The 17,203-nt window shown below is 50.4% G+C and overlaps 1 protein-coding gene across 4 annotated transcripts in view; it reads left to right on the top strand.

The window, feature by feature from the left end:
- The first annotated feature begins 1,644 nt into the window (after window positions 1-1,644).
- The window catches only part of Smurf1 (SMAD specific E3 ubiquitin protein ligase 1), an 89,290-nt gene continuing 73,731 nt past the window's right edge, over window positions 1,645-17,203 (top strand). For 3 of the 4 annotated variants that reach the window (XM_029477125.1, XM_021162175.2, XM_029477126.1), the window contains exon 1: window positions 1,698-1,997. In XM_029477125.1, coding sequence (XP_029332985.1) covers window positions 1,943-1,997 — 55 coding nt within the window. In that variant the 5' untranslated portion in view covers window positions 1,698-1,942. Of the gene's footprint in view, window positions 1,998-17,203 lie in introns of all 4 variants that reach the window. The other variant, XM_029477124.1, reaches the window with a different exon arrangement.

Below are 17,203 nucleotides of genomic sequence, written 5' to 3'. Positions count from 1 at the left end.
GAGAGAGAGAGAGAGAGAGAGAGAGAGAGAGAGAGAGAGAGAGGTTAACCTCAGTTTTTCTCAACTGTTTATCCCCCAGCTCCCTTTTTTCTGGTGGCAGAGTCTCTCATTGGCATAGGGTTCCCGATTCACGGAGGCTTACTGGCCCGTTAGTCCCAGGGATCCTTCTGTCTTTGCCTCCCAGGGGGCTGGGATCACTCAAACTCACCAGCACACCTGGACTGTGGGGCTGGAGAGATGCTGGACACTTAGGAGCACACGTTGCTCTTCCAGAGGACCTAAGTTCAGTTCCCAGCACCCACACGGTGGCTCACAAACCCCTGCTCCAGACCCAGCACCTTCTGATGCACACCTACAAACACGCACACAAAACACTCCTATCTAGGTGACAGAAATATCTAAAAAAGCCTCACAAAACTTAGCTTCTTGTGCTTGCACAACGAACACCTTACCAATGGTGCTATTCTCCCAACACCAATCAAAGACTCCTAAATAGATTTATTTCAACCTAGGGTCTCGCTCTCAGTGACAACTGCTTAGAAATGGAAGCAGAGTTAAGAGTCTGGAATAATCGTTGCCCATACACGATCCTATTCTTAAGATATTTTCCCTCCGTTATTAAAAAGTCTGGGCTGCACAGGCTCATAAAACCAAACTGCCTAGGACAAGGACAGGTACAACAAGCCTTTTATCCCTACGCTCCGGAGGCTGAGTAGGGGAAATCACAGTTTTGAGGTCAGCCTCAGCTACAGATGAGCCTCTGTCTCTAAAGAGAGTGGTCAAATGCTGTGGGTAGCTGGTTCTAAAGAAGAACCACAGAGTCTGCCCATGAAGTGAAGTAAGTTCAAGTCGGATGGGAGTTTGGTAAATATACGCAGCCTTTTCAAGAGCATTTTATTTCCTCTCTAGAATGCGTTACCATAGAGATTGGTTGGCTTGCTGGGGAAAAAAAGTCCCGCTTTTACTTTTTACCGGCCTGACACTGGGGGTTTGGAGGTGGGTTCATCAGAAGGCAGGGACTCGCAAACCCGACTGCTTCCTTCTCTGGGTTAGTTCAGTTGCATGCAGGTTCCTATCCACAAAACCACCACCTCTCCATTTACATCCTTCATCTTGTTTAGCTGGTCCATATGCCGCACTTCCTCTGAGTCTAGCCACTTTATCAATCGAATACACCAGTTGCACAGGGCACATCCGACACTCGATCATTGCGGGAAGCCTTCCCTTGGAACTTGCAGGATCTAGCGTGTGCCCACGCGCGCACGCGCGCACGGTTCTTGGGGTTTCACGCAACACCCTGGCTTCCATCAGGAGCCTTGAAAAGTCCGACACTGAAGAAACAATCGGTTCCCCCAAATCGTCGCACAAGCAAATCAGTTGGCTCTGAGATTGTGACTAAGAACCGGCTCCGACTGCGCCGCCTGTGTGTGCGTGTGTGTCGTCTACGTGTGTGGGGCGGTGGTGGCCACGGTGGTGTCTGTTTCAAGGCTCCCCGCCGGCTGCAGGAACCTTGCAGCTCCCCCAGACCCCCTTGCGCGCGCCCAGGACAAGCGCGGTAGGCGTAGCGCCGTGCTCGGGCGCGCGCACGCACGCACACACGCAAGCGCGAGGCCGCGCAGGGCCGGGCCGGCACGGCGGCGGGCGCGCGCAGCTCGGGAGGCGGCGGCGGAAGCAGCGAGGGCGGCGGGCGTCCGGCTGCGAGCGCGGCGGCTCCGGGCTGGGCCAGCCAGGGGCGGCTCCTGGCGGCGGCGCGGCCGAGCGCTCGGTTCTACGGTTCCAGCCCGTGGTCTCCGTCCCAACGCCTGCGCCGCGCACTCGGCGTCCCGGCTCGGACCCCGGCGCTCAGCCCGTGGCCGTAACCTTGAGGCGGCGGCGGGGCCGGGCCGGGCCGGGCTGGGGGGCGGCGGCACTGGATCCGAGGCCGGCCGGCCGCTGGCGGGAGATGTCGAACCCCGGGACCCGTAGGAACGGCTCCAGCATCAAGATTCGTCTGACAGGTAGGCACGACAGGGCCGCGGCCCTCGCGCCTCTAGGCTGTCCCAGGGACCCTGCGGACTCCCGCCCCGCCCCCCTCCCCCGCCCTTGCACCGGCCGTTGTCCCGGGACCGCTGCACCCCCTACGGCGTGCGCCCCTCGCTCGCGCTCCCGGCCCCGCCCCCCGGGTGCTCTGCAGGCGCCGCCCCTGCCGCCCCGTCTCCTCCCTCTGCATCAGGGCCCGCCCCTGGCACATCAGGACACGCCCCGCTGCGGCAGCCCCGCCCTCCCTCTGCATCAAGCCACGCCTCTCGATCTGCAGACTCGCCCCCTTAACTAGGCTCAGCCCTCGACTCTTCTGCAGACTCCCCCCTCCCCCTCACAGGCTCCACCCCTTGACTACTTTGTAGCTTTGGCGCCCCGCCCTATGGCTCCTCCCTCTGCATCATTCCCCGCCCCCTGCTTGCTCTGCAGGCCCAGGCAGCTGCCTTTTCTGCATTAAGCCTGGCTTGCTGTTCATCCCTCTATCATAGATTCCACCCCTGTGTCTGATTCTCTTGGCCCCGCCTCTGGCTCCTTCCTCTTCAGGTTCTTGCCTATCCCCCCTGCCTAGTACTCTATCTGCCCACACCTACCATCAGTGGCATATGGGCCACGCCCCCTAGCTTTCTCCCTCTGCCCCCTAACTTTACCCTTCTGGATCAGGTCCGGCCCCCTAGCTCCTCCTCTACAGGACTGTCTCCTGACTCTCCTTTCTGCCCCACACCTACCCTCAGCTGCCCTCCACCGGTCCCCTCTAGTGTCCTCTCTTGACACCGCCCCAGCACCCTCTCTGATCCACACCTACCCCTGCCTGCTTTTCTCCAGGCCTTGTACATAGCCACACACCTTTCAACTTCATGTAGATCCCTCCCCCTCGCTGCACCTCCACCGCTCTTTCCACCCCTACCTCACATTTTCATCATCCATCTCTTCTCCCTCATCCACCCCTCACCATTCTCCCACCTGTCCCCTCCCTCTTTTCCCTTGCAGCTTCTCATCACTTCATCTCTCTCTCCTTTTTTCTTCCCACCCTCTCACATGACCTGTTGTCTACCTTCTTCCTTCTCCCTCTGGGTCCCTTCGAATCATCCCACCCCCTACTCATTTGCCTTGCTTCTCTTTGCTCTCCCACCGCCTCACCCCCTCCTCATCTCCATCTCTCTAGCTTCCCCTCTCCTCTCTTGGCTCCGCCCCCTCTACTGTTTTCAGCCCCGCCCCCGTCCCTGCTTGATCCCGCCCTCACTTATCTTTCAGTCCCGCCCACTCACTTCAGTCTTACAGCCTCCACCCTTCAGTCGCAAATTCCTCAATCCTGTCTGGGACCAAACGTCTGTCTCCCAGTCTTGTTCTCACTTCCCCCACCTCATCAGTGGTCCAGACCTCTCCAGTCTAGTCCACTTCCGTTCTCCCCGAGGCCAGGCCACTTAGTACTCCAAAGACCGAGTCTTTGGTTCCTACCTCCTCTGCAGTGCCTTCACCCCTCGCCACATCCTTGAGTCCCTCCTCCCACACAAGCTGAGCTGTGGCAGCTGCTCTAGTGCAGGCTCCTTGCTCCCCTCAGTCTTCAGAGCAATGTTCAGGTTTCCTAAGTGATCCTTAGTGCCACCTTCAAAGGTGAGCGCAGAGCTTGCTGTGGGTCTGACAGCAGCAGGGCAGTTTGCATGCAGGCAAGAGGAGAGCTCTCTGTCATAGCTGCCCCTCTTCATGGGTCCGTGGGTCCGGAGTCTGGACCACTGCCCTCAGCTTCCTCTTTCTTTCTCCCTCTCCTTTCTCTGCAGACCTTACCAGTTTGAATCCATCCCTAAGGCTGCATGCATGGCAGGGTTGGCGGAGGGCCTGTTTTGGGGCTTTCCAGCTCAGAAGAGGAAATACATCGTTAAGTCTGAGGCCTTGCAGGGAGTTCCCTGGATTTTTCTGTTCCAAGGCAGTGTGGTAGGACTAAGACTTCTGCTTGTCCTTTCAGGCAGAGCCTTAGGGTAGGGCCTGTGATCATGGCGGAAATTCTTGGAAAGTTTCTTCTGTTTAAGAAAAGATTGATACTTTTTCTCTGAAGATGTGGGAGCAGATAACGGTGTTTGAACTAGAACCCAGACCCTGGTCATATTGGCCATCTTTGCCCCTGGACAGATACTGGAGGAGACTTGCTCAGTGGGCATGTGAAGGGCATGTCTCTCTGTGTTAGTTAGGAAGTTAGGTTCCTTGACAGCCATCCTGGGGAAAGTTTGCTGCTCATTGACACTGGGCTATGACTTCAGTTATGATGCTGATTGCTTCCAGCCTTCCCGTTAGAGTGACTGACTTGGGGAGTTTCAGTAGACATGAGATCAGTGGCTTCATTGTGGAATTGTGGCAGGCATCTATTAACAGATCCTGGTTAATTCTGGCATTGCAGACTTGGAAAGTGTCAGAGGTTTGGATGGCTTTTGACGAGGAAGGACTAGGGATGGGTGTTAAAGCTCATGGTCTGAGAACATCTGTGAGCGTGATCATAGGATTGGGGGTTGGTGGATGGTGTGCCTATGTGATGACAACCATGAAACTCTTGGAACCAGCCATTTTATTGAAGATGAGGTAGGCTTGCCTTCATCTCTCTGCTTTGACAGGAAGTGAGGACGGTTGGGTAGCAGTCTCTCCAGAGATAAATACTGTAATGGAGTCTATTTATGAATTTGTATTTGGGGAAAGATGACTTTTTAAGAATGAGAGCTATTGAAGCTGGGGAGCTGGCTCAGTCAGGAGTGTGTCTGCCCAGAAAGCATGAGACCTGAGCTGGAACCCAGCACCCACTTAAAAATTGAACATGGCTGGCTGGGAGCCTCACCTGATCAGAGAGTCCCAGGTCCTGGTAAGAGACCGTATCTGAAGGGAAAAACCAAGGTTATGGCTCCTGAGGTTGACCCTCTGGCTTGTGTGCATATGTATACAGGTGTACCTGCGTGCACACCAACCAGAGTACATAGACAGAATAAAAAACAAGATGCCTGTTTGTAACCTTGGTGTTGAAAACCACACAGCACCAAGACGTTGAAGACACTGGAGTGGTGTCAAGTGTTGAGAATTTACAGTTGATGGCCTTTGGGGAACAGAGCCTGTCAAATCAGGGCACCCTGGTCAGACTAGCAGTTGCATGATGTACAGCCAGGATCTCCTGATGGTACAGGGTCTTAGTTTCCTCATTTGAATGCGATTTCAGCCCCATTATAAGTGTCTTTGAGCTGCTGCACGATCCATCAGAGTGGCTACCTACTTGCTTCATGTTACTGTTGGCCTGTGTGTGCTCTCTGTTCTCACCCCGAGCCTCAGGAATTGGTGTTAAAGGGTAGTACTTTGGTTTAATGTGTGTCAAGCCTTAATTTGCTGCATTAGTGTTGTATTTATGCTTTCCTTTTCTTCCCATGGATGCCCCCGCCCCCACTAAGTTGTTGAATAATATGCCAAAGTGCTTGGGAGAACTGCTCTGTGCAGTAGAAAAGAATGCTTGAGTTTCTGTATTTGAATTATGTAATTTTAATGACTGTCTTTGTGGTGTTTCCTAGGAACTGTTTCATGAGGCTTAGAGTCAGTATGTGCAAAATCTAGTAGTCTTGTTAGCTTTATCTTGTAGACATCTTAAGAGTTCACTGGAGAGTGCAACCTTTTTGGATATTTGGATATTTGTTTTTAAGATTTATTTATTTATTGATTGATTGATTATATGTAAGTACACTGCAGCTGTCTTCAGACAACCCAGAAGAGAGCATCAGATCTCATTATGGATGGTTGTGAGCTACCATGTGGTTGCTGGGATTTGAACTCAGGACTTTCAGAAGAGCAGTCAGTACTCTTACCTGCTGAGCCGTCTCCCCAGCCCTGGAAATTTGGATATCAAATTCAGCCGGAGTTGTGGTCCACAGATCAACCCCAGGCTCTGAGGGTCATGCTGCTCTTCAGAAAACTCAGATTTCTCTCTGCCACTGAACAGTTAGTTGAGGTTCCAAATGCCTCAGCTTTTTTTTTTGGGGGGGGGGGGTCCGGTTTTATCTTTTTTAAAACATCCTTTTTTTTCTTTTTGGATTTAGTTGTTTTATGTGTGTGGATACTTTGCCTGCATTTATGTGTGTGCACCATATTCGTACCTGGGGCTCCTGAAGGTCAGAAGAGGGTGTCATCAGCTCCTCTGGAGTTAACAGTTTCGAGCTACTCTGCGGGTTCTGGGAATCCACCCTGGAGCCTTTGCCAAGAGCGGCGAGTGCCTGGGACCACTGAGTGTGACCGTCTCTCCAGTCCATCCCTCGAGGTCACTTGGACCTTCTTGTGTTTTCTTGCCTTTTGGAGCCAGGACTGTGTCCCATGAAGAGCAATTGTAATTGCAAGTAGAGAAAGGAAAGAAACCTGGCTTACAAGTTGGTGTAGGTGTGCAACAAGGTCCTGTTGAGCCAGAGCGAGATAGCTGTAGTCATACTTGCTAGGACTTTCATTTAGCCAGTCGTGAGCTGGACACAGTGGGCCTAATTGATTCACACTGGCTCTTAAGAAAGACCAAGGGAACTGTTAGGAGTGCTGACTGACTGCTCCAGCAGAGAACCTGGACCAGCAGAACTTTAATTTGACCACTGTACCATCGTCAGAGATGACCCGGTAGCTTGAGAGAGCATCTGACAGCTCATAATCGCCATCTGCTCACTTCCAAGTATGCTTTCCTTAGGGTCCTCCTTAAACCCCAGGTGCAGGAAAAGTTGTGCATGCAGGAAGCCTTTCATGTGCTTTACTCCTGTCTGTATTTTTAAGTAGTTGTGAATCTACAGCAAGCTAGAGTTTCCCCTCTTGGTGGGTGGGTTCATGTGGTGTGTGCACAGGTGTTTACATGTGTGTGGAGGGCAGGAGCAGCATCTGGTGTTTTCTTCCGTCTCCACTCTGATTTTTTTTTTTTTTTCTTTCGAGACAGGGTTTCTCTGTGCAGCCCTGGCTGTCCTGGCACTCACTCTGCAGACCAGGCTGGCCTCGAACTCAGAAATCCGCCTGCCTCTGCCTCCCGAGTGCTGGGATCAAAGGCGTGCGCCACCACGCCCGGCTCCACTCTGATTTTTAAGACTGGATCTCTTACCGAACCTGGAGTGTGCTGATTCCAGTAGACTTGCTGGCCAGCTCAGGATCCCTGGTCTCTGCTCACCTCCCATCCCTTCTGGGGCCCAGCACTGGGACAGCAGAATAAGTAGAAGTTTTAAATTCGTATGTGTGTGTTTGTGTTCACCTGTGTGTATGTGTGAGAGAGACAGACAGACATAGTCTGGGACTTTACCTCTCTTGTGTGAGTCTTCGCACTTTGAGCTCAGTGGCGTCCCGAGTCTGTTGCTTGTTCAGTGGTTTCTTATGTACTGGAAAGGCTCTCACACTGCAGTGCTTCAGCTCTGCACAGATTCCTGGCTAACTCTCAGCTAGCTAGGCTGCCTGTGCAATATACTTCGTGACACTGGATAAAAGTTAAAATAGCCCAATCATGGCCCAGTTCTCACCCCAACAAAACAATCTATCTTCACAATGTTCTTGGTTTTCTGGCTCAGGATTCTTACATGGGTCTGGTGTTTGTGTAATTTTAAAACAATGTTGAAAGTTAAAGTTTTGTTTTGTTTTTGTTTGAGACAGGGTAGCCCTGTGTAGTGGAACTTACTCTATAGACCAGGCTAGCCTCAAACTCAGAGATCTGCCTGCCTCTGCTGGGATCAAAGGTGTGTGCCACCACTGCCCAGCTAAAGTTAAATTATTTTAAACAAATGTAGAATTTTAAAAAGTCCATTTTCATCACTGAACCATTCACACGCTGGCCATTTACACGTCGGTGGTTTTGTAGATGAGCTGTATGTAGGGAAGCCACAACTTACACTTGTGTGTTGCTGGGGTACTCTTCCCTCTTCCTTGCCCTCTCCCTGACGGAAGGAAGGTTCCTGTGGCCAGTTAAAGGAGAGCCTGAAGGAAGTGTCTCAAAACCAGAGCGGCCCTTAGATTCGGGCATCTTCTTCAAATGCTAGGATTACTACTGAGGCTCTAGACCAGATCTAACCCTAATAGATATTTGAATAAAATGAAATATTTCTACATTTCTGGGTTAACGGGAGTGGGTGGAAGCTGTTTACTGTTTTAAAACAAGGATTAAGTGATGGGAGGTTGCTGGAGCTGCTGCTAGCCCCATCTGTAATACCAGCTGCGGGCACCTCCACTGCAGCTGAAAGGAGTTGTAATTGGATGAGGAGTGTCGCTGCATCAAGTGTCACCAGGCAGAAGAAACCCAGGCTGTTGGCTGATGCAGTTCTGAAGTTTTAAGCTTGCAAATCCAACTTGGATGTTGCCTAGGGAGCAGAACCTAGGGCCGCTTTGCTTGGAGCTGGCGGCCGGAGTCTCTGTGGACCATCTCAGGAGGTGCTGTAGCTGTGACTTAGGAATCAGGCGTGAATCAGCTTTCCCTGGAAGCACTTGGGTGAAGGAGGGGATTTGTAGAGTTAGCATCTTGCCATGTGTTTTCATGTCTGAGACGGGAGACATCTCCTTTTTCATACCACTCAAAGCCTGACCAGAGTGGGTTAATATTTCCGCGAAGAGTTGTGATTTATTTATAGTATAGGTAGGGTAATGTAAACACAGGGTTATAGGTGACAGTTATGTCACCCTCCCTTCTTTCCTCCCTTCCTGTCTCACGTAGTCTGGTAGGGTAGAGTGGTATAGCTTTTTCTTCATCAGAGCAGAGCTTATAACTTTGTCCTTGTTGCACGTGACTTTGTGGTCTGAGGAGGGCCAGGGCGTGCAGAGTGTAGAAGGGTCACTTGAAGGGCGGGGCTCTGTTGGTGCCTTGTCCACGCTGGGGTCAAACTTGATGGTGTGGCTGCTTTGGGTTCAGCTCTGCTCCTGTAACCCCCACACCCAGAAGGGAGCCTAGCAAACTCATTGATTCCCTAAGCCACACTTTGGTTGTCAGGGGTGGCGGTGGCCGTGTCTGTGTCTGCCCAGAGGGAGGGTTCCCTGATGGCCCCCAACTCATATGCAGCTCCTTCCTGAATGCCTTGATCACAGCGACAGCACAAGCTGCGTTCTGATCTATTCAGGGCTGGGCATCAGACCCAGGCCTCCTGCATGCCAGGCAGGCCTTCCATCTGCTGAGTTCTACTCCTGCCTCTTCCATTTCTCCCTGTGCTGCTGGGGGTTGTCCAGGGCCTTGGCCACTCTAGGCAGGTGCTCTGCCCTTGCTAAGCTGCATCTCTATCCAGCTGTTATTCCTCACACCTACATATCAATCATAGTGTAAGTATCTGATATGCAGGACATCTGATATATGACCCCTGTGAAAGCTTGTGCACCACCCCCCAAGTTGCGAAGAACTGAAATAGACAGTAAAGGCAGTGCTGCACTTTGAGACAGAAGACAGTGTATGGAGCTGGTTGGTAAACATGGAAGATAACATTCACACACAAACATTGCTTTTCTGTGTATTCAGAAAGTTTGCTGGCACAATAGTGTTGATGAGTCCAACTGAGCAGCTGTGTGTGTGTGTGTCGGTGTGTGTGTGTTGGGGGTGAGAGTGTTGTGTCTTGTCTTAACACTGTCCACTTTACGTTCCTGAGACAAGGTCTCACCACTGAGCCAGGAACTTGGTGGGTGGCTTACCAATGCCACTGGTCCACCTGTCCCCACCCTCCACAGTCCTGGGTTGCAGGTGCTTGTGTGGCCATGCCTGGCTTTTTCTGTCCCTTCTGGATTCTCATGTGTACACGCTCAGCGTGTTCACTGAGCCATCCCCCAGCCCCAGCATCAACTTTAGTGGTGAAGCCGTGGACATCTGATCAGGAGCAATGAGTTCAGTGGCGGATTTGATCATGGTTGTTGTTAGCTGGAGAAGGATGTCAGAGAGTGGGAATGAGGCAGCTGTTACTTGTAGATTGAGTGTATGTTGTGTTTGGAGACAGGTTTCCTGTAGCCAAGGATGACCTTGAACTCTTGATGGGGAGCCCCCATCTCCCATGGCTGAGATTTTACAAGCATGATTATGTTTTTTTAAAAATCTAAAAGGTCAGCTAAAACTGATTCCAAGTAGAGCAGACTGTGAGTAGAGGAGCAGGTGGACAGATTCTCTCTGGTAAGAACTATGAGCTGAGTATACAGTGGGGCAGGCAGATGTGAGCTGTGTGGCTTTGGTAGTGTGTGAGGTGTGTTCAGAGGGAAGGGGCAGGAATGGGACATGCAGGGGCATGATGGACAGACCACAGTAAAGAGAGGATGGTGGATTACAGCCCAGGAAACGGCACTCTCTTCCTCCTACAGCGTCTTCTAGCCTCTCATTATTCCCTCCATCCATTCTCCCCTCCATACAGCACCCTCACTTCTTTGAAACAGGGTCTCATTGTGTAGCCCTGGCTGTCCTGGAACTCACTCTGTAGACCAGGCTGGCCTCGAACTCAGAAATCCGCCTGCCTCTGCCTCCCGAGTGTGGGGATTACAGGCGTGCGCCACCACTGCCTGGCTGAACTCTTCTCTTGTTTGGACCATTTATTTATTTATTCAGGGACATCTCTGACTTATTTCTGTGAAACACTCTGCATTCCCATCTGAGGTGCTAGGCGTGAAGTGTTAGCAGTCTTTTTAAATCAGTGTCAGTGTATGCCTGTGCTGAACCTGAAGAGTTTGTTTTATGTTTATTTAGTGTGGGGGCGGTGAGGTTGTGGGATTGGACACACACATGGAGGTCAGAGAATACCTTTGGGAGTCAGTTCTCTCCTTGTACACGTGGTCCTAAGGATTGAACTCAGAGCCTTAGGCTTGACAACAGGTGTCTATACCCACTGCATGGACTTGCTGGCCAGGAGGTGTTGTTTATTTTAATTTTTGAAGCGCCTAAGGATATTTTAATATCTGAGTTCATAAAAGCAGAGAAAGTGGTAGCTTTCTCCTACGGTCTTCTTCATTTTTACTTCTTAGATCTTTGGGATAAAATCCAAAGCTGTGCTCATTTGCACTTCTGCATCTGTTACGGTTTTGTTACAGGAGTGCAAGATGGCACTTGTTGGTGAGACTTTTGCTTCAGGTCCAGTCCACCACTTCACAGTGTCTCTTAGTTTCCAGGGAGCTGCAGGCAGCACCACACAGGAGCCTAGCTTACACAGAGCTTTTTTCTGTGTGCACTTTTATTTCTAGGTTAAAAAATAGCATGTGATTTATTTTATTCCCTGGAAACACATTGTACCAGAGAGAACAAGCATGTTCTCTCTCCTGTCCTAAGTGAGGATGCAGGATACAAGGAGATACACTTAACTGCGGAGCGAGGCTCTAATCAGAGTACTTAGTGGTCTTGTATAGAAAAGGGCTGTATTTAATCAACGTACCCCTCTTAGGTCTTAGAGAAGATAATTTTCATTTAGAAATTTACTGCACGGAAGTCAAAGGACACTTGGGATGTCAGTTCTTTATTCCCACCATGTGTTCTGGGGATTGAACTCCCGTTGCCCTGTTTGATAGCAAGCACCTTTATTGACTGAGCATCTTGCCAGCCCAATACTTATAAACTGAAACGGTCTTCGTTATTTTTTAGAAGGCCTTTTTTCTCTCTGCAGTTGTGCAAGATTGGAAATTTAATATAGATGCTTGTTATTTATTTCGTTTTACTATTTAGTCTAGATTGGCCTTGAACTTAAAACCCTCTTGATTCAACTACCTGAGTGTTTGCATTACAGGTGTGTGCCTTCATGTGTGATTCTTACTAGATGCTTTAAGTTTACTAGATGCTTTAAGCATAGCATAGCATGGCTTCAAGGTATTGATTGATTTGTCTGTTTATTTATTTTGTGCTAGGAGTCCAACTTAAAGCCTTGAGCATGTTGGACAAATGCTCAGCCCTTTACTGTGGGATTCTAGGCAGGGGCTCTACCACTGAGCCACACCCCAGCCCCTCCCTGGGGGATTCTAGGCATGGGCTCTACCACTGAGCCACACCCCAGTCCCTTACTGTGGGATTCTAGGCAGGGGTTCTACCACTGAGCCACACCCCCAGCCCCTCACTGGGGGATTCTAGGCAGGGGCTCTACCACTGAACCACGCCCCCAGCCTCTCACTGGGGGATTCTAGGCAGGGGCTCTACCACTGAGCCACACTCCAGCCCCTCACTGGGGGATTCTAGGCAGGGGCTCTACCACTGAGCCACACCCCAGCCCCTCACTGGGGGATTCTAGGCAGGGGTTCTACCACTGAGCCACGCCCCTAGCCCCTCACTGGGGGATTCTAGGCAGGGGCTCTACCACTGAGCCACACCCCCAGCCCCTCACTGGGGGATTCTAGGCAGGGCCTCTACCACTGAACCACGCCCCCAGCCTCTCACTGGGGGATTCTAGGCAGGGGCTCTACCACTGAGCCACACCCCAGCCCCTCACTGGGGGATTCTAGGCAGGGGCTGTACCACTGAGCCACACCCCAGCCCCTCACTGGGGGATTCTAGGCAGGGGCTCTACCACTGAGCCACGCCCCTAGCCCCTCACTGGGGGATTCTAGGCAGGGGCTCTACCACTGAGCTACACCCCAGCCCCTCACTGGGGAATTCTAGGCAAGCACTCTGCTATTAAGCTATATCCCTAGCCCTCAAAGGGTCTTTTTGATTCTCTTTTGCTCACAAAGGGACTCAAGCCTCCTTCTGCATTCTTTATCTCATTAAATTTCCCAGTTGCCCTCATCCAGATCGTCCCTCATACCGAGTTTATCCCCGGGGCCTCTGTCTCTGGTGCTGATGTTTATCTGTGCTCTGTCCTCTCCTTGCACCCCCATCCTGGTTGAAGCTGGATGTCTTTTGCTTGCACAGCTGCACCTTTCCCTGTCTAATATAGATGCTCTCCAGTCACTTAATTCATCACTACCATGTAACTTACCTTCACGGTGTCAAAGATACTCAGAGTGGTTACAGCAGGGTATGGCAGTACCTGCCTGCAGTTCCAGCACACAAGACATACAGGCAGGAGAACCACCAGTTTCAGACTAGTTGGGCCACATTGTAAGACGTTTTAAAACAAAACAAAGCTCAAGAAAAGTGGGGAAGGAGGTTATAAACGGCCTTGCCCCCACTCGTTTAGAGCAGAGTTGGGTGGAGACTGGCTGCTGACTTCACCTGTTCTCCTGCTTCAGCCTTTGCCCTTGCTGCCCTGACCCCTCCTATAACAGGTCTGCTAGGCTGGTCGGTGGTCTGTGTCACTGTGAGGTAGAACTCTCCATAGGCTGATGACTTAGTGATGGCCAGAAACAAGCTGAATCACATCCGGGGCAGCCGCACAGGACCGTACATCCCACACCCAGGAAGTCAGACTGAAGACTTTCCTTTGAGACTTGATTGTGCCAAGTAGGCTCTGGATACAGAAGTCTCCTGAGTTGGGCTCTCTGCTTCTGTGTATTGAACTGGCCCTTTCCTAAAGAAGAGAGTAGCTTTTGTATGTTTGTGTATTGATGTAGGTATCTTATTTATTTAGTGTGTTTGGTTTAGTGCTTATGTGCGTCTATGTGTGCATGTACATATAAGTACGTGTGGAGGTCTTCCTGACAGTCTTTCACAGACCCAGAGCTCACCGCCGGCTAGCCAGCTTGCCCTGGGATCCCGTCTCGGCCACCCAAGCACCTGGGCTACAGGCAACAGCTAGTCCTGCCCACCTCTGTAGGTGGGTTCTGCTAATCCAAACTTGATTCTCATGTTTGTGGGGAAGCTGCCTTATCTCCTGAGGCCACTCCCCAGTCCTGTGTTGCTGTGTTTCAATCTGAAAATGGCTGTGTAACAAGCAAGCATGTAAACCAGTGGCTCTCTCAGCAAGGGCGTGCGTCTTCTCAAGAGCACCCTGAGGTGCTCGCACACATTCCCATCTCGTGCCTGTGCACGCCATTGATGTGCAGTGGGTGAAAGCAGCTGCTCCGTGGCCCCTTTGCAGACTCCACACGGAAAATTCAGTTCAGATTGTGAGCAGTGACAGAGGAACCTGGGTGTCTGTTGAGAAAATGGTGGTTGTGTGTAATGTGGAGGCCTGTCACTGTAAATCCTTGTTGTCAAGCACAGACATAATAGAAAATTACTTTGTGGTTGGATCTATTAAACAAGAACAGGCCGCAGAAGGAAGCAGTGGGGTACTCCCTGCTGCAGTGGCCCCAGTATCTGCTTTTCAGCTTCTGTGTCCTCAGCCCCTAGATTGTCATGGTCTGAGGAGCAGCCTGGTTTTGAACTCCATATCATCAGGCTTGCATTGAGTCATCTTTGACTTCTACAGGTCAGGGTCCTGTGTGTGTGAGATTTGTGCACATGGTGTGCTTGTGGATCCCCTGTCCTCTTTGCTGCTCAGTACCTGTGACATCACTGTATCATAAGGGAGGATAATTCTGGGCGAGTGTGTGTGTGTGTGTCTATGTGCTTGTATGTGTGTGCATAGGTCTTGTGTCGTGGAGATACATACCATCTTGAACTTTGAGACAGGGTCCCTCAGTACATTCTCTGCCCTTCTTCACTCTCAGCTCCCAGCCTGCCTCTGAAGTGTACAGGGCCTCTTCCAGCAAAGATCACCTTTCCCCCTCTCTCCTAGGTCCTTCCTGACTGCTGTGAGAAAGGATACACTTCCAGCAGGATACTGCCTCACTCTGTATCCCATAATACTCCTGTTGACACTGGTGGCTGCAGGGCCAGAGTCTGATTGCTTTTCAGTTAAATTCTCTGGCTGGGTTAGGGGCTGTCATTGACATTCACCTTGCTTTCAGTCTCTAGCAGAGGTTTGCTTTTGTTCTGGGTTTCATTTATAAGGTACCATTTTTTTCCAGTTATTTTTCAAAAGCAGGGTACTTTCAGATTTAAGTAGCAGAAAACCTAGCTTGAATTGGCTCAATAGGGAGACTTGGTCTGTTCATTAAAACATCCTGAAGCAGTTGGCCTGGGAGGGCCTGACTCCTCTCTGTTTCTTCTTCTTGTGCTCTCAGGTGGCAGGCAGTTAGGGCCAACCATGCATGATTCAGTTGGCAGAGGGCTTGCCTGGAATCTCAGCACTTGGGAGGTGGATCCAGGCAGAAGTTTAAGGTTATATTTGGTTACTTAAGGAGTTTGAAATAAGCTTGGGCTACATGATCCTGTCTCAAAACAAACAAAAACCCTTCTCCTTGTGACCCCTAAACAGAGAAGGGTGGATGCTGGGAGTTGGTTTCTAGCTTTAGAACCAACAAGGACTTAACAGTCAGCTTTGTGACTGCTGGGCCTTGGGGTCAAACACTCTTGAAGTGCTGGCTTTCTGCGTGCTGGGTGTAAGGACAGCCAAGGCTCCATTTAGTGCCGGTCTGAAGAAGCAGCAGGCTTCTTTGTAGTGGTGTGAATGCAGCCAAAGACGTGTGTTTGTAGAAGTGCCAAGAATCTTTGCTAGGGTTAGGCATGGTCTGTGTGAGTCTACTCCAGCGAGCTTTGTGTCATGACTATTACTGGTTTCTGGATTAAGTCAGGCATATTGGTCCATGGCTGTAATCCCAGCTTTCAGGATGGTGAGGCAGGAGGGTCTGCAGTTCGAGGCCATCATGGGCAACATAGGAGACTGTCTGAAAGCAGCCTGTGGTTGTCTGGTGCTGTATTTGGGATACCTTTTGTAGTAGTAGGAATGCTGTTTGATGTTGTTTCTTTAGACAGAACTGGGCATTTCTGAGGAAGAACAACAGATCAGTACATGATCATTGTTCTAAGCTGAATTTAGCATGGGTTGAAAAAGGTAATTTAGATTTTATGCAAAAATATAGGTTTTTGGTTTTGTTTTTGCTTTTTGGTAGATGATTGTAACCCTGCCTGATAAGCAGATTTCACTCAGACCTACATGGAAGGAGAGAACTGACTTCTGCAAGTCGCCCTCAGTTCTTCATATAGCTGTTGTGGCACAGGCTCACACAAATGCTAGAATCACTTGGCACGATGGCACACACTCTAATCTTGCAAAGGCAGGTGGATCTCTGTGAGTTCGAGGCCAGCTTGGTCTACATAGTGAGTTCCAGGATACCCAGAGCCACATAGTGAGACAGTCTCAAAATAGCAACAAAACAAAATGAAATAAAAACTCCAAAAGACCTAGAGTTAATGTCTTCCTTTTGACAGAGTCTCATTCTGTAGGTCTAGCCTTGAACTTGGGGTAGCCTTGCTACCCAGCCTCTCGGGTGCTGAAAACCATGATGCCTGGCTTGTTGTTGTGTGTGTGAGCATTTATTTATTGATGTGTGTTTGTGTGCCTATGCTACAGCATCTGTGTGGATGTCACAGGGCAACTTGCAGAAGTCAATTCTTTTTTTCTACACTGGCCTGAGATTGAACTCAGGTGAACATGGCCTGGGAGAGCCATCTTGAACTTTTTTTTTTTTTTTTTGAGACAGGGTTTCTCTGTGTAGCCCTGGCTGTCCTGGAACTCCCTCTGTAGACCAGGCTGGCTTCGAACTCAGAAATCCGCCTGCCTCTGCCTCCCAAGGGCTGGGATTAAAGGCGTGCGCCACCACTGCCACCACCACCACCACCACCACCACCACCCAGCCATCTTGAACCTTTAGACCAGCGGCTCTTAGTCTATGGGTCATGTGACCTCTTTGGGTGCTGGATGACCTTTCCACAGAAGTTACCAAAAGGCCATTGGAAAGCACAGATTTATATTATGATTCATAACACTAGCAAGACTATAGTATGAAGTAGCAACAAAAAATAGTTTTATGGTTGGCGGTCACCACCACATGAGGAACTGTATTAAAAGTTTGCAGCATTAGGAAGGTTGAGGATCGCTGCTTTAGACAGTCTCTCTCACCCTCTTACTGCCTTGGCCATATCTGCCTGCCTGCCTATCTATCTATTGATGGATCGATCGATCGATCGATCGACAGGGCCTTGCTGTGTAACTCTGGCTTGGAACTTGCCTCTGTCTGGGATCACAGACTTGCTCCATCATGCCCAGCAGCCTTGGCTACATTTAAAAAAGAACAAAAACAAAAAGAGAAACAGAAGATGTGTGTGAGAGATGATTAGAAGCATCTGAGAGTATTGGGATGAAGATATCTGCTCAGGCTGCTGGTACCTAGCCAGTTCTCTATAGGTGCTGGTACCTAGCCAGTTCTCTATAGGTGCTGGTACCTAGCCAGTTCTCTATAGGTGCTGGGACCTAGCCAGTTCTCTATAGGTGCTGGTACCTAGCCAGTTCTCTATAGGTGCTGG

This window comes from Mus caroli, chromosome 5, assembly GCF_900094665.2.
Source record: "Mus caroli chromosome 5, CAROLI_EIJ_v1.1, whole genome shotgun sequence".
NCBI lineage: Eukaryota > Metazoa > Chordata > Mammalia > Rodentia > Muridae > Mus > Mus caroli.
This window is presented reverse-complemented; position numbering and strand designations above follow the sequence as displayed.